This window comes from Ptychodera flava, chromosome 17, assembly GCF_041260155.1.
Source record: "Ptychodera flava strain L36383 chromosome 17, AS_Pfla_20210202, whole genome shotgun sequence".
Lineage (NCBI taxonomy): Eukaryota > Metazoa > Hemichordata > Enteropneusta > Ptychoderidae > Ptychodera > Ptychodera flava.
This window is the reverse complement of record NC_091944.1, coordinates 19,426,208-19,450,390: the sequence shown is the minus strand read 5'-3', so window position 1 is coordinate 19,450,390 and position 24,183 is coordinate 19,426,208. Positions and strand designations below refer to the sequence as shown.

Genomic DNA, 24,183 nt, shown 5'->3' with positions numbered 1-24,183 from the left:
ACACATGCCAACACGCTGTTTAAATATTTTGCCCGGCATTTACGACCAAAAGCAAATTAGACCGATTTAGAATGTCGGCACGCGAGTGGTCATAGAGTGCAAAGGGGCTTTTAAAAAGCAAAGCTGATGAGGTGTTTATCATAGATGAGTTCCACGTGCGATTAATTTCTCTGTTCTTGTTCAGTATAGGTCAACTCAATATTTTCGAATTCCTGTTTCCTTGGCCCCTTGAGTTCAGTGTTACCTTTGTTGACATTGTGTATTTTGCGGTTTGACAAGATACCATACGATTTTGACAGTTAATGAATTACTAGTATTCACATAGGAATGCGATCGGATTTCTCAGACCCGTTTCGAGTTCAGATTGTGACATGTTTGTTGATTCCGTGTTTGTCGATGTCTATGCTGGTGCTCTCTCTCTCTCTCTCTCTCTCTCTCTCTCTCTCTCTCTCTCTCTCTCTCTCTCTCTCTCTCTCTCTCTCTCTCTCTCTCTCTCTCTCTCTCTCATATTAAGGGGACCGTTCAGTTTTACGGCCTGGGGGGGGATGGGGGCCGGCAAAATCTTGTCGCCGGTGTTCAAAAAAATATAGACCCCCCTGCATTTTTCGCGAAAAAATGATGACCCCCTCTTTGTCAGACAAAAAAATTTGATGACCCCCCCCCCCCCCCCCCCCCCCCCGCTGAAAAATAACCAAAACCCATATGTCAAATTTACCCGCACGGTTTGGATTTGAACTCCGGTACGCGGCGCACTTTATTCGTGTAGCAGAGATGCCAGTGCACAAACTTCTCAGCCACATCCATGCAAACGTCTGTTAATTAGGACGACTGTAAGGCAATTTTGAACTTCATTTCCATAGACAACTTATGTCCATGGAAATTGTATAAAGTAAACTTTATTGGAGTGGTTCGCCAAAGGCAGCCCTTCGGTTAAGAGGGTCATAGGCCATTACGTAAAGTCAACTTTAATCTAGTGGGCAACCAAAGGTGGCCCGCTGGGAAAAAGAGGGTCGATCATGGCCATTGCACGAAGTAAACTTTACTGACCATGGCCGCTGAAGGCGTCCGGCCATTAAGATGGTCATGGGGTATTACAATAAAGTCAATTTATTGTAATGGGCCGCCGGAGGCGGCCCGCCGGTAAAGAGGGTCGATCATGGCCATTGCATGAAGTAAACCTAATCGGAGGGGCCGCCAAAGGCGTCTGCCTGTTAGGAGGGTCATGGGTAATACATAAAGTATATATTTATTGTAGTGGGCCGCCGAAGGCGGCCCGCCGGTAAAGAGGGTTCGATCATGGCCATGGCATAAAGTGAACTTTATTGTAGGTATTATGATTTTGAAAATGTGGTGACCCCCCTTTCCTACCAGTGAAAAAGTGATGACCCCCCCCCCTTCGCGGATTCCAAAATTATGATGACCCCCCCCCTGGATTTTGCCGGGGCCCCCCCGGCCGTAAAAACTGAACGGTCCCTAAACTTATATCTATTGCAGCCCAAATCGTGCACTCCACGCCGAACAGCCCAACACTATTTGACCTGGTCAAAGCGGCGGTGCTCTGCTCTGAGTCCAATATAGACAGTACAACTACCGGGCAATCACTTTGTCGGAACCGGAACATTCCGTTTTACTTTTTAAATAAAAATTCATCGATTGTTTTCGTTCTAATATAACGAACAGTCCAACTTAAACATGATAGTCTTCTCAGACCACCTGACTAGCAACAAGCCCGCCCATTGGTCAATATTGATGGATGGTTAGCCTCCATATAGACCTCCTATTTTATAAGGCTCATGTTAAATTACGATGGAAATACAGATTAGTGTCAGCTGCGTGGTTTATGATGTGGAACAAATTTGTGTATTTTTTTTAATTTTAAACGACCGCTTTGTGTGATTCCATTGAAAACAATACCAAGGACACTGTAAGGTTTGTTTTCTCTGGGTGCTAAAAAATTACAATATTGCAAATTTAAATTGTGAAATTTCGCTGGCGGCAGTTAGCGAAGACTGAAAGCCTTCGATCGCATCTTTTGTTTTTTGTTTTTATTTCTTGCTAACGTAAATGGGTGATGCAACGATTGCTCAAAGTTGAGAGGTGCGACAGCTCGGGTGATCCTAAAGATACATGTCAATGTTTGAAGCATTCACAAGATAGTATCGTCTGAATCTAATTGTCCAAGTATACTGATGAAGTTCAATATAATAGTTTATCAGCAGAGTAGCGTGAGTTTAAGTTTAAATTCACGCATTCCGTGTTTCTGCGAATGTCGGGGGGTTTATTTTCCCGCGATGTCTGTAATCCTGATGATCAAGATTTAGTTATTTGCGTTATAATTTTCTTTGGACGTCGTCCATCGTTCACAATTGAGTTGGTGAATTATTAAAACCAGAAAGAGCTCCTAGGACATTTCATGATGTAAAAAATGGTGTATTTTGGAAGGCTGACAAGATAATACCGTTTGCAAACATGCAGATAATAGCCGACATGACGTCAATTCGTAGGCCTATTTCTGGCTGCGAAATGAAGCCGCGGAATGCCACCAAATGCTGTATGCAAATCACCCTGTCCTGTGACGTCATTTATGCTAAGGACGGGTAAGAAGGCTGCCCAGCCAAGAAAAATATCTTTTGAAATTAATCAACTTTACTTCGAAAACCAGTTAATATAGGAGCGATTCCAAAATTTATCGTACATTATAACCACGTGGACAGATAAATATGTGTCACGGAAGATTTATTTGTCCAATCAGCTGTTTGCAAACGAGAAAGCCCTTTCGTCCAATGATAATCATTTCCACTGCGGTCACCGTAACGTGAATAGCGATGCTAATCAACATCAGCAAGTCGGCTGCTTAGGCACAGGCGCTCCTTAGCTGGGTCGTCTGCTAAGTAGATCGATTTTCGGATCAATCTATTGATCCCGTAGTCGATATGCCGCCACTGCAACCTAAATACTCACAAGGTGTGCAACACAATCACTCAAAATTCACACCACCCGATTTGTCAACTGGCCGTGCGCTCGCACAAAACATTCAGAACTACACTCCCATATACCAAGTTGGATCACAAATTTAACCATCTCCTCAAAAATCACGCCGATGAACGTGTTACTAGCGTCATCTTGAAGAAATCAGCCGTGTTTTGAGACCAAGCGCGGTGAAATGCGGCCTGCAGAACGATTCTACCATATGACGTCATTTTTTCCACTGCTGATTGGTTCAACTATACTACACCAGTGACGTCTTGCCATGACCTTTGTTTTGGCCGTTGATTAGCCAATCAGTAGTGGAATAAATTACATCATATGGTAGAATCGTTCTGCAGGCCACACTTCACTGCGCTTGGTCTCAAAACACGGCCGATTTCTTCAAGATGATGCGAGTAACACGTTCATTGGCGTGATTTTCGAGGAGATGGTTAAATTGTGATCCAACTAGGTATATGGGAGTGTAGTTCTGAATGTTTTGTGCGAGCGCACGGCCAGTTGACAAATCGGGTGGTGTGATTTTTGAGTGATTGTGTTGCACACCTTGTGAGTATTTAGGTTGCAGTGGCGGGCATATCGACTACGGGATCGATAAATCGAGCCGAAAATTGATCTACTTAGCAGACTAACCAGCTAAGGAGCGCCTGTGGTTTAGGTTTGGCCATAGAACTCAATTCACTATATGCGAGAGTGGATATTTACCACAAGTATAACCTTTTCACCACTTTGGTTAGACTCGACGCAATTGTTTTCAATGGTTATTGTAGATCTGTCTGTCCATGGCCATGGATGGGGAAATGGTGTTGAAAAGGTTAAAATCATGGTTAATTATGCATGTCCAATGTCAAAGTGTGAGCTCACTGATGGTCTTACGAACTCTGTACTGTGGAGATCACTCTTGACGTATTCCAGGGAGCTCAAAATTGTCCTGGTAGGAGTGTCACAAGATACTGCGGTGACTAACTGGCCAAATTGTCTGCCAGAATGTAACATGAACTTGGAAATTGACATTGCTAAATTCTATTGTAGTCATTTCCTTCGTAAACTGTTTTTTTTATCAAGGTCACATACACATACATATTTTCCCGGCCAAGTGTAAGTCTTCTCACATTAACTGTCAGTTTCAATATTAAGTACTCAATGCTAAAGACACGCTGTCTTTGGAAGATTGAACCAATCAGCGAACAGTCACGACACACGCTTCCCCCAGAGACCTATCTGAAGAGAGTATTCTTTGGTATGCAACAGAGTTGATATGAAGCAAAATATTGTGTAGAGTTACTACAGAGATGTAATATGTAGTTAGCATCCAATTTGACGACTTAAGGAGAGCGACGAGACGTTCCGACCTCTTGCATAAATTTCAGCAATATTCAAATATGTTAAACAGAATTTAAACAGTATGTACATTACGAATAGATTAAAAAAATAAAAATTTTCTTCACGACAAAATGCACAGGTTTTGTTTGCAAGCACTGCATTCTGTATGGGCTTAAGGTAGTTCGCGCCTCGAAAGTGGAAAACTTTAACTTTTGCTCAAACTTTCCTTAAGGAATCTTTCAATCATTCTCTTTCAAAATCATGAATAAAGATCGGGGGTCACCGTGCAAATTTTGGTACTAGGGAAAGAAATAACTCAAGATTTACCGATCTTTAAAATTAAAAATGGCAGCCATCCCTGTGTTAACTCTATGGAGAAAAAATAAAATTTCCGATTTTCGAAAAACTAAACCGGTTAAAGGTTTTCTTTCTACAAGAGCTTTAAAATGAGTCCCAACAAATGGTAGATAGATCAGAAAAGAATTGCAAAAGTTTAAGAGTCCGAATATCTGTCCCCGAGCCGCGTTCTACCTTAACCCTTTCACCACCATGGTTTGTCCCAAATCCATTGTTTTCTATGGTAAGTTGGACCTGTATACAGGGAACTGGGGGGTGAAAGGGTTAATGTAACCTTCTATTTTAATTGTGATGTAAATCATCGCCAGTTGGTGATAAATTGGTTACTGTGTTGACTGAACTCTTTCATGGGGCGCATGCGCATTAGCAGCCATTAAAGGATTAAACGGGGGATTTTGAGAGATTTCTACGGAAAGGAAAATATTCAATCTACATAAGTGTCGTTGACACAAACTGTTTCATTGTTGATTTTTTTATGTATAAACACATGGGTGTGTCCCTTCTGTAACCCTTTCACCACCATGGTTTGGCCCAAACCAATTGTTTAATATGAACTGTAATTGTGGACCTGTTTACAGGATATTGGGGTGAACAGGTTAAACACAGATTTTGTTTCTGTACAGTGCTGATATAATAACCATTTTGCAACCTTCCTGCTGATACATTCAATTTTGAGTACACACTTCACTTGATAATACAGCAATGGTTTTTATTGCAATCATACTCATACAATGGTCCATAATCACACTACAAACACTCATAGAAACTTTTGTTGGAATCTCATTTTTATTGATTTTTTAACGAGGACATACTGGCTTTTATAAATTGTCTGGTCAAAATATACAAAAACAGCAATATCTTTCATTCATACTTTCATGAACTATTCTTATCATAACACTTTGTGAACGTAATAGCTTTCTGCTGTTTCGAGCAGACATCAGGGCGATAGAGGGCGCTGTATTGCACCGGTCAAATTCAAAGACGGTCCCCCTTTAATAGTGCAGGATGTGAATTGTTTTCGTGGTCACTTTAGAAATGTTTACTTATCTGCTAGCGTACAAGGAGACATTAACCTTTCAAATTTACAAATCACTGATGTTTGCAACTCTTCTAGTTGTCATTTCCACAAAAATTTAGATCGTGTCACCATTTCATCCTGTGTGCTGATCAGTAAAATCTGAGCCAAGCTGTATACAGTGATACCTAGATAAGTGTTTATGTGGCGGGATTTTCTTTAGGAGTTTTAAATGAGACGTGATTTTGTATTCTAAACTGTAATTTGAGAAGATATAAAATAAATAAACTAGTATTTGCACATCATGTGGCATGTCAAAACACCCCAGTGAGAAAAGCAAGGGGTTCCTGCTTTAAAACAAATGATTGTATTGCAAAGATGGTCAAATTTTGTCAGCATCCACAAATTGAACCACTATGTTGATGTGTACTTAGATTTTTTTCATACACGGTGGACAGACTGTAATATGGACAGCCAGCTGATTTCTCTGGTGATCACTCATTATTTGCATAAGCGTGTTTTCATATGCAAATATATGCAAATGTTGACCCTGTGTTGGGAGCAGCTGAAGCCATTTACAGAGCACTGCTTTCAATAATTTGGCTGAAGACCAGCCACTTTTGATGGCGTTAGACTGTACAACAAGACCTGGTTCACAAACCTACATGAAAATGGTTCATCCTAGTTATCAGATCACCATTGGTGGCTGTAAAATTTGTTACCCGCTGTGTTTGTTTAGAATTCATCTTGCGCTCCAGATAGGAAAACAGAGTTTGGCTTAGGAAGTTCCCTTGGTATATTGTAATATCCCTAGCTAAATTGATGGGTAATCACCAATTTGCCCCACTGAAGAATAATAGCTTCAACAGTAAATTCCTCACAAAAGAAAAATTGGATCCAGTATGTTACAGGTCTACCATTGTTCATAAATGTAACTTGGCACATCAAAGTTTGTGAACACCAGATGGAGCAATTGCAGACTCTGACAAAATCTGACAGTTTTTAAAACTATGTGTAAAAGTAAAAGTTAAGATTCTGCTTCAAAGATGCTAAAGATTTGTTTTTGAAATGAATTTAAAACAAACAAGTCTTAAAAAAAGAGCACAAAAAAGAGACTAATGGTAAGTTACAACTCATCATGGGTGTTTTCTATTACAAAAGAATAGAGCGCGTCGATATCCCTGCCTTTGTTGTATTTTTGAACTTGTTCCCCATTGTTGAACAGAATTAGAGTTGGGTATCCTCGCACCTAAAGAGAAAGAGACACACATAGGGTTATATATACATTATCCTTTACTTTGCAAAGGTTGTCAGTAGCAAATTGTCCTTATCCTGTTCACCCCTAATTCCCTGTAGACTGGTCCACACTCATCACTGGTAACAATGGGTTTGGGGCAAACCATGGTGTTGAAAGGGTTGAATCCCTTCACTGAAAATCTTTGGTACATCTGAATTGTTTTCAACAGGAAAGGTGGACCCCACACAGGGAAATGAAGTGAGGGAGTTACAGTCTCGGCATCTGTTTTGCAATATTTCCAGCTGTCAGATTGTCTCTCAATCTTGGCATGTAACAATGCTAATACATGTATTGCATCCGTGGCCAATTATTTCACATTTGAACGACATTTTCACTTATCATCCAACACCAATCTGTGACCAACATGTGTTCAGATGAAGCCCTGGTGACATTATTTAATGACCAGAATCTGTTTGCTAACTCAGCAAGGCAACTTGACTGATTGACATTTTAAGAATGGAATTAAAATTACACAGATTCTAGACAAACAAAAGCTCTCTTACCTCGTTTTTCTTGCAAATGTCTTTGTCAACTGTGCAATCCACTTTAGCTATCTTCACATTGGCCTTGTCTTGGAGTTTGATTGACAGGTCATCCCATGTTGGCGCCAGGCGTTTACAGTGACCACACCTGTAAAGTGGACATAGTGAAGCTGAATGACAGAATTTACAGCAACCGGGGTAAATTACATGGTCTTCATGAAAAAATGGGATGCAAAAAATATTTTTCAGTAATGCATCAGTGGTGATAAGCAGACAATTTAAATTATTTGAATTTGTAACATCCGCTCCCTCCTGACAATTTACCCATCAGAGACTAATGCTTACCCTATCCCTAACCCTAGCCCTAAAGTGGTGGGTGGGAAAACTGAATAACAACGTCTTGGGGTAACAGTACAGATACTGTAACACTATCTGGAACATTCAAAGTCTGTGGTTGATTATCGATTTTACTGACAAAGACTTGGAAACTGTCCTCTATATACAATTTTCAGACACTTGGTCCTGCCTTCTCACACTTGGAAAACAGTTATGTACGATATAGGCAATCATAGCAAGGTGCATGTACTGTGGAGGTGAGTGGGCTTTCTCTTCACAAGAAATGATCAAATAATGTCATGTCTGTACACTAAGTGATTGCATTGACAACACACTTACCATGGTGCATAGAACTTCACAAAGGAAAGACCCTTTGCAATGCTTTCTTCATAGGTTTCAGTATTCAGTGCTACAACCTGTTGTGGAAGAAAAGGGTAATGTATCAAACAGTTTCATTAACCCTTTGAGTGCTGTGATTTTTCCCTCCAAATCTTAAGTGCAACATTTTACCAATTTTTATGAATTTTTTTGTAATCATTGCAATAATTTTGGACCAAATGGACATTACTTTTCATTGGCTACAGTTTTTGATCAAAATCTTTGGAGAAATCTGAAAAAACTGTCTCGATCTGAAAAATATTTGTCTGCGTTATATCTTTTAAAAGGCAACAAAAAATTAACTTTGGCACTAACAGGGTTTAAAGGTCTACTCCAGAATAAATGTTGCATTCTACACATAAAGTGACCAATGTCACAAGGATGAAAGTCTTTTTTTCACAGTGCTGCGGTTGAACTGAAATCTACCTTAGTTGGTCTTTCTTCTTCTTTCTCCTTTGCTGGTTCCACTTTCTTCTCTGGTTCTGCCTTCTTCTTCTCTGGCTCTGCTTCTGCCTTGCCAGATTTCATGGTCTCAACGTAGCTCTTGAGAGAGTCCAGGTCGCGGGGACCATTGTATTTGTCCTGTTTCTGACCGTCGCGGATGAAGAGCAGCGTTGGGTAGCCCCTCACTTCAAAGTCATCACACACTGGCCTGTGTTCAGTGCAATCAACCTTTGAAGGAAAGAAGATCGCGGAAACGTTGGCAGGAACATCTTGGAAACAATAGCGAATATTACAGACATCTTGGGAAATGTACAAAAAGTCCATCCTATGTGTGTACTTGAAATGTGAGTTGGTATTCAATTCATTCACCAAATTCGGTGAAAAAATCAATTCATCTTGAGCAGGTGTCTTGAGAAGCAAGTGAAGCAATACAGGGTTTATACAATCAAAGTCACTCTAAAGCTATGGAATTTCAAGATTTTCTCAGCAATTTTCAAAGACCTTTTGAGGTCCATAAATGGCATTTTCCAGTTGTCATTTTACAATATATCATTTTTTATATATTTATTATACAATATCACCAATGATCATCTTGATATTTTTGAAAATTGTGGGTGAATTATCAATTTCCCATGACTTTCCAGAACCCAGTTCCATTTTCAAGGACTTTTTCCATGACTTTCCATGAGGCTTTAAAATTCAAGCACTTCAATGGATTTTCAAGGAGCACATGAACCCTGTATACATGTTTTCACTGAATAGACAAATGTCTATACAGTCAGGGGTCTCAAAAGTGCCTTCGAAATAGATTGAAGCACCATTACCAACAAAAATTTGACATCAGGGACAAAAATACTTCACAGAAAATTACAACTTTTGGCAGATGCATGTTGAATGGGCCTGCTTTAAGCAGACTCACAGTGGAGTGCTGTAATCTCAAAAGCACTGAGTAGACTTGCACAGCCACCACACCATTGAAGAATGTACTATGACAGAGATCTGGTTATTGGGGATGACGTTTGGTGGGGTATGAGTACTCGTCATGGAAATCACCTCTGTTATTTACCTCTTTGCCGCTATGGCTTGGCCCATCCCATTGTTTTCTATGGCAAAGCTGGACCTCTAAAGTTGGAAAAGGGGGTGACAGGGTCAATATTTGTCACAACTATTAGCTCATTGCCTCTAGAATATCTCACCTTGTTAATTGTGACAGCCTCATCAGATTCCAACTTCTTGGCCAGTTCCTCCCAGGTTGGTGCAAGACGTTTGCAGTGGCCACACCATGGAGCATAGAACTTGACAAAATGGTTGCCTTTCTCAACATGACCTTTGAAGTTGCCAACAGTCAATTCATAGAGACCATCCTTAGCAACGGCTGGTCCTGTTGACTTGGCTTCTTCTGCCTCCTCCTTGAAGAATAGGGAAGGTTTATTTGAATATAAAAATACAGAAAAAAAGGAGAGAGAGAGAGAGAGAGAGAGAGAGAGAGAGAGCCGAATGAATTTCAGCAAAGTGAACAAGTTGAATTTAGGCATAGTGCTACAATGGTCTTGGACAAATCTGCAGGATTTCAACGTTTTGTTTTTGGTAAAAAAATATAAAAATATTCAGCACTAATTGTATTTGGGTGTATTTGACATGTTGTATTTCATTCAACAGATTACATGTGCTCATTGTAATATTAAAATTGTACTGCACATGAAAATTTCCGCACAGACTTCACATATTACAGTGTAAGAGTCTGTAAAAGTCAATACCAGATTTTACAATAAAATGGTTTTCTAAGGGGCCCTTCTATAGCTTTGTGAAGCAAGAAGACCCCCTAGTATTATGATTATTTGTGAAATTCCTCAGTATGTACCCAGTATTCCTCAGTCTAGCTTAGTGGGAAGTGGATGCAGCTTACCTTCAATGAGGGGTCCATGGTTTCTCTGATGAACTTCTCCAGGGTATCTTTGTCACGTTTACCCTTGTACTTCTCAGCATCTTTGCCCGGCTGGAAAAATTTCAATCTGGGAAACAAACATCACAGAATTTGAACTTGATCAAACAGATGACCTTATAGATCATCACAGAAATTTGGTTCAGAGACTTAAAATTTAGGACACTGAAAGACACCTACAGATATAGACTTCAGAATACACCTGCTTAAGGTAGAACGCGCCTTGGGGACAGATAATCAAACTCAAATTTTTACAATTGTTTTCTAATCTACCATTTGCCAGGGCCCACTGATTTTGAAACTCTTGGGGTAAATAGATATTTTAGTCTTATTTGTGAAAATTTAAATTTAAACTTTTCCCACAGACTTAACATTCTGTAAGGACAGCAGCCATTTTGACTTTCAAATATCAGTAAATATAAGGAAAATTGTGCCTTTGGTACCAAAATTAGCACATGACAATTGATTTTTCTCATTATTTTGAAAGAGAATGTTCTAGGTTTTCTCGACGAAAGTTTTAGCAAAAGTATAGGTCTTTCACTTTTGAGGTACACACTACCTTAAAACATGAGGCAATTGTAATTTGATTGAGATGAGTTGTTATTCCTTAAACACTGAAATCACAGCACCACAAAAGAATACATTGCTCACAACAAGCACTCCAATTATAGCAACACGGGGTCAGCAATTAGAAGAACTGCACCAATTTCACACTAGTCGACTGTGCTCTGAAAATTTCAGGCAGACACATTACCTTTTTTCATTTAGTTAAGTACTCACGTTGGATAGCCTTGTACTCCATGGGATGAACACAAGGCTGTTTCTACAGTACAATCGACCTGGGGAAAAAACACAGAAAATTATACTGTTACTACTGCAAACACAAACATGTACATGTGCTAACCTGCAAAGTTTACTGAAATTGTTGTGTCAATACAGAGAACGAAACAAATCAGTGCTTCTGTGATAAATACATGAAATTCAGGAGTGCTGTTAGATCTTTAAAGACTGTTTAAACAAAAATGCTTTGATCGCAGAGAAAAAATCTATAAAACAAGACAACAGCCGTAACTTTTGATAGTATTGTCAGGAATTTTGTTCCACAAAGCAAGTTATTATTGTTTGTGTGCCAACAGAGAATTGAAACGCACATTGTTAGCCTTGCCAATGCAATGTATAAAATGTAATGTCTTCGTTGAAAATGAATATTAGTCCAGACTAAAGTTCTGTCCTCAGCATTTAAAGTTTGACATGACACAGATGCTGTCTACATAAATTGAACACAATGCATTTGAACATGATATTGCAAATAGCGGTAGAAATTATTTTGAAAACATGACACAACTGCTTGAAAATACATCAAAAGTTACAGCTCTCCATGCATTAAGAGCTTAACCCTTTCACCATCATGGTTTGAACCAATCCCATTGTTTTCTATGGTAAAGTTGGACCTCTAGAGACAGAAATAGGGGTGGGAAGGGTAAAAAGTGACCCACCTTTGCTATATGAACTTTACTGTCTTCATCATTGTTGTACTTCTCTGCAAGTTCATTCCATGTCGGTTGAAGACGTTTGCAATGCCCACACCTAAAAGTTGAAATAACATAAAATTTTGTGACTCTGGCAGGAAAACCTTCAATCGATGACATTTTCTTTAGAACAAATTCACATTTTCTTTGAAAGCAATTCAATTGTCAGTCAGTGTAACACAATAGCAGCAATGCTGCATGTCAAACTACCAGCAAACTATACATATCACAAAAGCAATAAAGTTTCCCAGAGATTTATTGGTACATCAAACAATTTTATGGCTCTGCGGAAGTAACTCTACCATATATTTATAACTATGTGCACGTTATCACGCCAACTGACATTGGCAAAAAAATCTGTGCTAACCTGAACTTTTTCAACAAACAAGATTTTGAATACAGTTATGTGATTTTTGCAATTTTTTCAGATAATAACATGCAAGAAACATGTATGGTACTGTATGTACTGCCTATAAACTTATTTTTTAATCATAAAGAGGGATAAAAAAGCTTACAAAGATTGTTTTTCATGATCAATAGTGATAGCATTTTATCAAAAACATGTCCATGTGGTAGCCTAGAGTTAGGTGCAAACCCTACTGCTGAGTTTTTCAGACATCTCCTATACATTTGTATATCATTCTTTAAACAGTAAAGCTCTATTTTTAATCACTAGAAATATTACTTTGTAACAGCCTGCCACAGTTTTTATGTGCAAGCTGGTAGTGTTATTGTATCACTACAGGAAGTGAAACATGAGAACAGGTTTCACCCATATTGTTACAGAACAACTTTTATAGTTCCAGCCACGCTGGTGATTATTGAGCAAACCATAACATAGTCCTGTGCTTATGCGCGGTGTTTTTGCTGGGAAAATAATTTACGAATAAGTTCAAAATGAGGCTGTTATGAAGAATTTGACTCAAGACGGCTCGTCTGCCAAGACGCGTTAATTGGATTTTGACCAATTAAAGCAAAGCAAAGGTACAGTAACAGTGAAAATATATCATTCCTAATGTGTTTTGAATTGTAAGCCAACAGTTGGGTTATTATACTGAATTCTCTGTGAACATGTAAAAATTACTGTGCGGACAATTTTTCTATTCATTATTACAGCCATATGGTACAATAATTCACAAAATTGTTCACAGCTACAATGCTTGATAAACCTGAAAAGCCACCCTACGAGAAATAATGACAGCCTATTTCCAAATATTAACAAATGCATTCAGTTGGAAGAACACAACCAAATACCGATTATAGTTGTTAAATTGTTAGTAATAGACTGACATTTTGATATTGTTGGTAAAACATGACTCGACACATCCTGGCTGCTGATAAAGGGCAACACAAGTGTACATATACACTACCGATTATCTGATAACCTGCATTCTATACAATCATGAATTCAACAAAGGTACTGGTATTATTTGCACATGCATTTTTTCCACAACTTGATATTTACAATTTTTCCACGTGGTAGGAAATGAATTCATTATGCATGTAATTACAGTATAATTGCACATTGTGAAGTATCAAATTAACTTTGTCCTGTTTTTGAAAATACGAAAATTACACTTACGATCAGAAAGCACAAAAGCAGAATCAACTTTTGCCAAACTTGGTTCATTTTATACGGCATCAATGATGACTGTCTAATGAAATGAAATGGTAAATTGGTTTTATATGATTTCAGTTGGTTTGCAAATTCAAACAAAAGCCAGAACGCTGGTGAAAGGACTTACTTTTACTACACAGTAATTTTGTTACCAAACTGAAATAAACGGAAAAGGCCATCTGGATAAGGTCAGAAATGAGGGCACCCAGTACACTAATACAATGGCTGTATCTTTATATTAACATAAACACGTGTCGCAAAATGGATTTGCATGTGTTGAAACTTTTATGAATAGTTCCTATATTTAGTATGTAGAAAATACAATAGCATGTCTGCTTTGTCAATGAATTTCAAAGATGGCCAGTTCAAAAGCTGATGTGTCATATCTGTATATTACAAACATTTGTGAAATAGCAGGGCTCGACGCAAGGTCAAATCATCCACTAGCCCGAAGGACTAGTAGCAGTTCATTTTTAGTAGTCCTAAATGAAATCTACTAGTCCTGCTCAAGCAAAGCCAAATGTTGCTCTCATATTGGAAAGAGGTGTATATGACCATTCTCATATTTTTTTTTGACAAAGGTTTTTAAACCCAATAACCAGAGGTCCATGTATCTTTCTTTCACGAATGTGACTTTGTTTGTGTACCGTCTATTTACTGTCTGTTCTGTGCTGTTTTGTGTATATGTTTACAACTATTGTCTTACAAATTCTGACCTAGTGTTATTGGATTATGGATTGGTATGATTGCGATTATTTTTTCATGCAAAACTAGCACATTTGCTTACTGCAAAATGTTTAACTTTGAATCATATATAAAGCACTAAAATGACCTGAATAAAATATCCTGTGTAGGAGGAAAGGTCATGAAAATAGCCTATTGCCATTAAGAATAAAATAAGACGTAGGGATTAATTTGTTGGAAAATTCTTCATAGCTCAGGTAATGCACCACTAATTGGCAAAGAACATGTTTGTTCATGGTGAGGACAGATTTGTTTCACCAGAACTGAAATTCGTACAGCCATTCACAAATGTTCCTGTGGAGTGCCTTCATATTTTTGACATATATCACATTTTAAAATTGACCAGCTGTGGGGAGGACCTCTCATTTGTAATAATGGTTTGTGAAAAATTTAGTTTTTAATTGTAAAAATGTTGCATTTTACCATTTCATGTGCTTGTGTCTTTCATGAGTTTTTGCCAGTTACTGGTAACAAAATGTGATTAGCAATAACCAATGACTCCCAGAAGTGATTGGATACAACAGTCTGATACACCCATTGCATACGTTGTTTTTCACTACTGTTATAAGGTTCACTTCACTCTTATTGCCCCAATAATTTACACTTTTCCACTAAAATGGCAAACAATAAGTTGCTTGCACCAAGTTAGTATCTTGAGAGGAATTCCCTCACCTGTACAAGCAGTAGCAACTTGCAATAGCACTGTTTTGGCAAGCTAGATGGCTCTTTTTAAGATCAGCTTCAATCAAGCTAGGGGGTCTTGACTATATATGGAGGTCAGCATGTGGAGACATTCCAAAGCAGGGTCAAGCTGGCTACGAACGATCGGAGGTGTTGTTTGGGAATGCCCCTGAAGAAATCTTGAGACAAATCTTCTTTGAAAGGCAAGGATGCAGTGTTTGAGCAAAATTGTGGGGTTGCTCATGTTTTAGGCGAAGTGATGAGCTTCAAGCAAACCAAAATGCACGACGTGCAGACAATTCTGTTTGATGCTCAGCGTTGAGCCATGTTTCCCGGGGCCATGTTACTGGCATGTACCGTACAATTTGATTCTACGTAGCAGGTAAACTGTTTCATTTTAGAGTTGGTGATCAATAAAGTTTGCTTCACTGTTTCACTGTCCAATTTGTTTGGGTAAAAGTTAGTTTATTTTTAAATGATTGAGGCTTGGTTCATTCTTATCGAATGAGTGGCCCGGCGTCCCATGAGTTTTGTAGCGATAAACTTTCCTGGACTGCTATTGAAAAATTGCACTAGTCCGCAGGACTACCTCCGACGACATTTTTACTAGTCCTCTTAAAAATTTACTAGCCTCGGGCTAGTGGGCTAGCGCTTATGTCGAGCCCTGAATAGCTACTGACATAAAGTCATGTTAAAGACACACACTTCACTGTGGAATCACCAAAATTTGCAAGAAATATGAACCACATCAGTATGATTAGCTAGGAGTGAAATGTTAAACAATACAAATTTCTCTGTTTGAATTTAAGTCCTCCTTTATTAGAACAATATTTTCATAAACATAATCTAATCCATTATCTAGAGCTACAGAGAATGTCCACTTTGTGATTTGGAGGTGATAGTAAGGTTGGTGAGATAAGGTAAGCTTGGTAAGGTATAGTAAAATATACATTTCCCCTGCACACGTGTAGAAAAAAATTGTGAAAAATTCTATAGTTTCATATAATTTTTTTCAACTTTTAGATTTTTTACCATGTTAATTTTTTTACCGTTTCAATAACTACATTGAGGCAACAATTATTTACTGATGAACAAACCTATTATGGGCATAAATGATTGATTGTGGAATTTTTTCATTTTGTTTCACACCTCACTTTAAGTTGTATTATTTTTCTGTAACAAATAAAGAAAAAATGTGTGTACACACATTGTCAAGGAAATGGACAACAAACAGAAAAAAATTCAGATTTTGGCTACAACACAAAGGTTGAAAAAAATTTTGAAATGACATGTAAAGGAACTTCATGTTTGAACCAACCTTGTATAATTATAAACAAGTCACTACCTGTTATGTATACAATGCAGGGGTCTGACTTGCAGTTAATTCCACTCAGTTGTTTCATATATTTGGACAAAAATGAAACAGCGTTAAAGAGAAAGATGCAATGATGGCTGACAAAAGTCATTAGCCATTACAAATGACCTCAAACCTTCTCGTCCCTTCAACTAACTGAAGTCTGGAAGTGGAAAATTTCTAACTATAAAATTAGGATGTATCTCACAAACATGATAAGTCACTGGAAATTTAAACCGTTTGCATATTCAGCGTAACACAGTATCTATGCCGTAACCTTGATATATTGCTGGTGAGAATATCTGAGTTGAGTCGCAGTCATGCATGTGTTTTCATGGTCCCCCTACACTCTGTTCAAATTTACTCCTCTGAAAAATATAAATACTGGTAGCATTTCTCAAATATATAATGGTGCATGCAATAATGATCCATTGAAGATAAAAAATGCAACACAGGCTCACTCAAGGAAGCTTTTTTCTGATCAGTGGATCCTGAAAATATTCCAGGATGCTCTGTTGGTCTTTGTACCATAACCATTTGCCCCTTGTTAATATTTATTATGAATGTACAACTTCAATTCTTTTCATTGATTTATCTGTACTGTACATTGACCCACAAATCCAATGTAGGATGTTCTATTTTACTCTGGGAGTGAGAGGTTTAAAGGTAATTCTTTTCCTGTGCTAAAAGTTCATGAACTTGTCCAGGCCAACTTGATCTGGTCAATGACGCGACTATGGACAACAGTAAATTGCCTATCAGTTACACAGAGTTCCAAAAGGTAACATTAAAAATTTTATGTATGCAGAGTAATAGTAAAATCTATTGACTCTCCAATTCCACACCGTGTGTGCATTAGTTCCAGACATTGTACTGAGTACAAAAGTGAGATTATAATCATGTTTTTATTTCAATGCACAAATTTAAATCTGTACATGCATGCACCTTAAACCAACACTGTCACTTGTAATGTGGGATTATTATGAAAAGCTGTCGCTGCTCTTGGCAAACACTCACAATGGATTGACACTAATACACTGCCGTGAGCAATTTAGCAATAGCTTCAGATTGAATTTAGCATTCGGGGGTGGGAAAAGTCCTGTTTAAATTTCATTTCTACATGTAAATTACAAAACCCAAATTAAAGAATCTGGTACAACTATACTGATCAAGTTTAATAGGTGCCATACCAATTACATATAACAGACTCAACTCACTTTTGATGATTTCAGTACAGCACGTAATTGAAAAATTAATTATTTCAATTTGCTTATTCACTGTGACATTCAATTGTTACCCCCTACAGTCTATCATTGCACTGAGTGACATGTAAATATATTCTGAACAAATAAGTCAATGAATGCAAGTCAAATCTATAGTGTACACTAATGCAGAAAGTACTCCCAAATGCATGACCAAACATTATTACATGCCTCATATTGAATATTGTGCGCCCTATGGTAACTTGAACTCAAACTTGTTGATGACGTCATGGGCCGCATAGTCATCATTTGACTGAAAGTGAACCAGAACAATTATCAATATGATGACTTACGGATTTAAAAATGACCCAGTTCGATGTTTTACATAGGAAATCCAGGTTTTACAAATTGATGCATTAAAAACTCTATTAACCGCACAACATTGATTTAATTATATCAATGCAGCATTTGATGATGACAATAGTTCTATTTTTTTAATGGATTTTTGCGTATCGTGAAAATAAAGCATATAGCTGTGATTGCAAAGAATACCAAAAATTTGGAGTAAAAACTATGTGAGTGAGGCATGTAATAAAAACACTGAAGCCCAAACAAGGGACAATGTACACTCGAGGCAAGAGACCATTTGCCTCTCAGACTTTGGGCAAACGGTCACTTGCCCTCAGGGACATAGGCCCTTGGTTTGGGCTATGATAGATAATATACAATGGTGATGTGTCTGCAATGCAGATGTAAATTCTCTAAATCAGAATCTATGTAATTGAAATCATTTACCTGGTGACTGTAAGCATAGATAACTTTCTGTACGGCCCACTGTACCCACATATTGGATTTTTGATTTTCAATTTTCAACATTAATCAGTGACTGTATGTACTCACAGATGGTTATTATTCAAAACTTATCAGATAAACATAACAACAGAGACTTTACTTCATTATAGAACAACATATTGCAGAGCAACTCTGAACAGGATGACTAATTGCACTGCATTATTCATCACAGCATGGTGAAAAAAACAATTCTGGTATTCACGGAAATTTGAATACTTACTCAAAAATTTACTCTCACAAAATTTCTGGGATGGCCGATTTCATAAACATAAATGTTGGCAGTATGGAATATTTAAGGAAGTGTTGAAATCAAAGAGGTATTTGACGTGACCGATAAATTGACTTCTAATTAGAGCCGAGAGGTGGGTATGGCTTCAACTGATGACATGAGGGTTAATTAAAAGCCTATGTACAATATGGAAACTGAATTTTCAAAAGGCATGCTTGTACACACACGTCACAGAAATTTTCCAATTTTTGTGAAGCATACATTTATTTCTTTAGATTTGCGATGTCTTTGATATTTCAGTAGTGTCCAGGCATCTCTTTGAGTACAAATACCAGAAATCATTACGGATATGACGATCTTTTTTTCATGAAGGTCAGGAATTTCATCTTACGCTTGACATGCAGCCAATTCATCAAATGATTTCTACAACAAAGAACCAGTGTACACTGGCACAGAGAGCACTGCTTTCATTCAATACTAAAATGAACAATGCATACTGTAGTGAATAAATTCAATAATTGAAAATCTGTGGGTTATGGTTCACAATGCACTGCTTTGAATTGAGTTGAAAGCCTCGTATTCAATGAACTTCAAACTATTTTCCACAAAGCACTTTTGATTTGATCTGTGATGCATTTATAACCGGTCAATACTCATTCAAATTATTATACTATTGAACTTGAACTCCCAATAGTTTTTGAGGGGTGTTTGCAAATATACAGGTGTTCAAGAAACAAGTTTCAACAAAGTACAAGTGTCTGTATGAGTCAAATATCTCACATACATGTATGTATACTAAACTGATGACCTATACCCTCTGGTAAGAATTTTGAATACAACTATTAGTTACTAGTATACACGTATACTTAAGTCAGCAACCAAATTAAATTTCATACATTTGTATAGGAATCAAGAGGATTCACAGACAACAAGACTAACATGAGACTCAAGGGGGGTGAGGTATTGAAAGTTTCTTGGAATTTTCTCATCAGTTGTACTGTGCATTTACTATTACACAGTATCTTGCAAGAATATTGTTTCCAGGCTGCAGTTTAAAAATTATTGATTACGAATTATGATAATGAAAAAATTTTACAAGATACACATTTGTCAGAGCCTTGAGTTTCATGACCACTAGCTTCTGTACAAGTAATTTAGGGTAATGTGTAGAGTACAGTGTATTTGAGTATTCAGATGTGTAGAAGTACCAGCTAAAATTCTGGGGTAAGTCAGGAGAATATCCCCCTCCCCCGTAAAGCTATTTAAACTGGATACGTACACGACACAGCTTGTGAACTTCTAAAATGCAACATTATTTTACACCTATTATAAATGAATATGTGATAGCAAAGGCATCTCTGTAGATATGATGGGAACGCATCATCATGACACTATCACTGAAAAGAGGAACTAACTCTATAAATTATTTTAATGGGGACAAAGTGTGTCACTAGAACAATGTGTACACAACATGTACCTTATCAATCCGGTCAACGATTGCACTATTGACTTCTAGAATACTCAAATTACACAAATATGACTAGTTAATAACTCATTAATGTAATTTATCAACAGGAAGACCTCTTTCGGTTTCTGTTATGACAATGCAAAAAGCAACTGGTGTTTTTGATTCACTCAAGACTTAATTATGTGATTGAAATTACAATTCCACATTACTATGGTAATTAGCAAGACTTTTTGTTCACTTCCCCCAAATACATGAAAATAGTTTTAATTTGTTTGAGGACATTTTGGATTTCGGGGTTAGCATTCATAAAAAAATAGTGTATATCCCCACTAAAAATATGATATTGGGGAGGGTGCCCAGGGAGTATGTCTGTATTGTCAGGTCTACAGATTGTTTATTTTATAATTATTTAGATTTAGATTATCTTAAAATATTCAGACTGTTTACTTTGAACATTTAAAACTGTTTACAACTAACTACCTTGGACAAGCTTGTTTAATCTTTTCTTGTCTCATACGCCTAACAATAGTGTCAAGCTGCAGGTGAAGCCTGGCCTCATTGCAAGATAACAGAATACCTACACGTACATCACTTCACGAGCATGGCAGGTTGTGACATGAGATTGAGAAAAGTTCATACAAGTATTTACAAATCTCTATTCGCAGAACTTGAAGGTGCCAAAGATTTTCACCATACCGGAGAACTCATGCTAAATAGGGGTAAGCACCGGTAATTGCATAATAGCGGCGCACAACTTTACGACGGACCATACGGTTTAAATTAATGACAATAACCGATAATCGTTTAAACCGTTATACAAATTTCTGTCGACTGTGGAAATATTTGTTTTCTAGTTGCTAAATGTGGAGCTCAAAAGTCTGGTATCACACTTACACCCATGGCAGCGTCAATGCCAAATCCTCCCGCTTTTCAATATTCAAATTTCAAGGTCGAGAATTATAAACACCTTAGTCATGTTCATTGGTCGGGCAACCCATCCTGGACTGCCACGTCGCACACTTAGTCAAAGACCGCTAGGGCAGCACTCAACAACACTGTGACGCGTTGACTACAAGAACAGTGAGCGGGTGGCAATAAAAATGTCTACATTACAGATATAATGCAACGTGACCGAGTTCTTCTTGTAATCTAGCTAGACAAGAACTGTGAATGTCTATATGACCTCGGATCGACAACGCTGCAATGCTAAACGTGTTCGGTTCATACAAAATATTTGTAGCAAACTTTTAACTCGCAGCGACGCTGTCAAAAACTTACCAAGGTGCAAAAAACATGACGAAGTGAGCGTCTTCTTTCACTGCTTTCTCGAACATTTCGGCTGTGTACACATGCTTCTGCTCGTCATCGTCACAACTGACTGGCGGCGATGAAAGAAGCAGACAGCACGCTAAAATCAGGGCAAAACTGCAGACACCAACTTTCTCCATGGCTGCCATGTTGAAAAGGATCGTATGTGTGTCGTTTCTTTTCTCCAATGTGTTCAAGTCTACGCACGCACTCGCGTTTGTACATTCGTGCATATGACTTCCTGGTTCATATGATCTGAATGTGAGGTCGATTCCTTTATATACATGGACGTGCGTCGCTATGACAACTGAATTGAGTGAAAAAGTAACCAACTTTTGCTCGGCATAGCTGGAGCATGAAATGGTTTCGTTTACCAGTTGACTTCAAAAGTGTTAAATTCTCCGACACTTCTGGATGAACTATTTGAAACTCTCCCTCTCAAAAATGGAACGGTCACGGCACGTAGGCCTACAACGTCCCCTGACATCGTTCCACGTGGACATCCTGCCAAATTTCTATCGAAGTTAATTACCATCAAATTTGTAAATAAGTAATGAATTCTGCCATTATCCGGTTATTAAAGTAGTCAACGTTTCTATCGAATGGTATTTGTTTTGTTGAACACTGATTTCCGTGTTCTGATTTCGTGTTAACTCAGTTCACTCACTATGATCTGGCTGCGTGTAAATTTTTCTCTGTGATGCCGCAGATTTTTGCATTTTCAGTTAAACTGCGGTTGCAGTAATCACGATTTCATCCTGTACTCACAAATTTTATCAGTTTACTCAGTGGAGGAGCTGCCTGCTAAGTTTGATGGATTCCTTATCAGGCTTCAGACAATAAAACAGACTCTTGTTTAGGTAAATGCGAGCATGTACAGCAAACTGCTCAGCTAAGTTGCTGGGTATTACCTAAATTGGTGAGCAAAATACAACCGCGTCAGCTGTAAAGTAAAGGAAATCCGAAAATGTCAAGCGGGTACTATGAGCTACATCGCATTCTTTGTGTTGTAGGTGGCCTTGCAAGCGATGCAGAATGATCAACGGCTTGGACCAACCAACTTGTGTAACATTGAAGATGAACGAGTGGTGCAACATATAGAAGGGGAAACTCTCGTCCCAGGGATTGAGCACAACCGTGAACTTACTGGTTCCCGTTTTTGAACACCAAAAGCAGTAGTTCAAGTTGAGTCATTATGTTCCTCTCGTTTTTATTGGCCGCATATAAGCTGCAGTTTGACTCCACTATAGATCAGTATAAGTCAGAAATTTCATAATATTACTTTATTAGTGCCTACACTTTTTACGCAGAAAGCGAGAAAATTCTCAACTTTGCTTGAAACAAAATTCGAAAATGCATTTCATTGTTTTCCATTGTAGAATTTGCCAAACTTTGTTGACTCAAGTTCAAGCCTAGAGAAATTCAGTATTGCAGAAGATTCATACATGAAATGGTCCCTGTTTGCGCTCTTAGTAACTGAACGTTGACAACGCAACACTTAAAGCGTATACCTTCACTAATACTGTCTTAACTTGTGTTCACATAGGGTTGAAAATTTCGCTTTCGTTTTATTTTACCTTTATGATTGATTTGTCAGGTTTTTCCTAACAAGCTCACTCTACCGAAAACAAATTTACTGGTGAATTCCGAATACTTCGTCTTACTGTATCTACCTCCATGTTGAGAAAAAAGCAAATTAAAAGCTAAAATCAAGCTCAATAATCTGTAACTTTCGCGTAGCGCAGTGTAAAATCGGATTTGTTGGTCGTCATCTTAAAGCACCCAGAAAGAGGGGACGTCAATCATGCTTTCATAAGTTTCATTCCATTTCATTATATTAGATAAATTCGATAATTGAGTGGGGGGCTTTAAGGAAACAGTGACGTAATCTACAGGAAATATATGCTAATGAGCTTCAGAAAGAGCAGCACACCCAAAGGGAATTCTTGGCCTCGTCCTAGAAATCAGTATTTGCCTACGGGTGTCTTCAATGATGAATGAATACAAACATGCTGACAGACAGACAGACAGACAGACAGACATACCCCTAAGACAGTTTTAACTATTCTACAGCTAAGAATGGGCCCGGTGTTTCTTCAGTTTTGCTATATAATTGCAAACACCTGGCTATGTTGCAACACAGTACTTTCTCTTGGTCCATCGAGTTCGGGGATTAAGCTTGCTACTAACAGGACAATGACTGAAACTTTTGACAATATTTTCATTATTTACGGCAGTACGCGACCTCGAAACTGCAAGTCTTAAACATTTACCCAATCTTTCCTCGGGGAAACTTTCAACCATTCCCTTTCAAAACCATGGATAAAAACCGGGATCACTATGCAAATAAATGCAATGGAATTGTTTGCCAAATGCCTCTCCTCTAGTCTGCCCATCGACAAACTCCTGATAACGGTCGCATCATACTCCCTGCCCGCCGATTTTTGGCCTTCTTTTTTCAAGTCGACGCCAAGCAGTAGAATAATATTTCCCCTTTATTGATTATTAATTGTTCATCATTTTAAATTCAAGATGGCCGATATCCCTGTGTTAACTCTTTGGGGATTACATTTTTGATTTTCAGAAAAAGTAGGCGGTTAAAAAACTTCAGTTGCGCTCCAAGAGCTTTCAAATAACCC

General features: G+C 38.0%; 1 protein-coding gene across 1 annotated transcript; it reads right to left on the bottom strand.

Annotated features, from left to right (window-relative positions):
* Positions 1 to 5,432: 5,432 nt before the first annotated feature.
* LOC139115708 (thioredoxin domain-containing protein 5-like) lies at positions 5,433 to 22,209 on the bottom strand. The gene is made up of 9 exons (XM_070678026.1): positions 21,515 to 22,209; positions 12,056 to 12,146; positions 11,340 to 11,398; positions 10,524 to 10,629; positions 9,814 to 10,026; positions 8,600 to 8,845; positions 8,135 to 8,211; positions 7,481 to 7,607; positions 5,433 to 6,929 (listed from the first exon to the last, which is right to left on the bottom strand). Exons 1-9 carry the CDS (start codon positions 21,775 to 21,777, stop codon positions 6,807 to 6,809), a joined length of 1,305 nt encoding a protein of 434 aa, XP_070534127.1. The 5' UTR covers positions 21,778 to 22,209; the 3' UTR covers positions 5,433 to 6,806.
* Between the last annotated feature and the right edge of the window lie 1,974 nt (positions 22,210 to 24,183).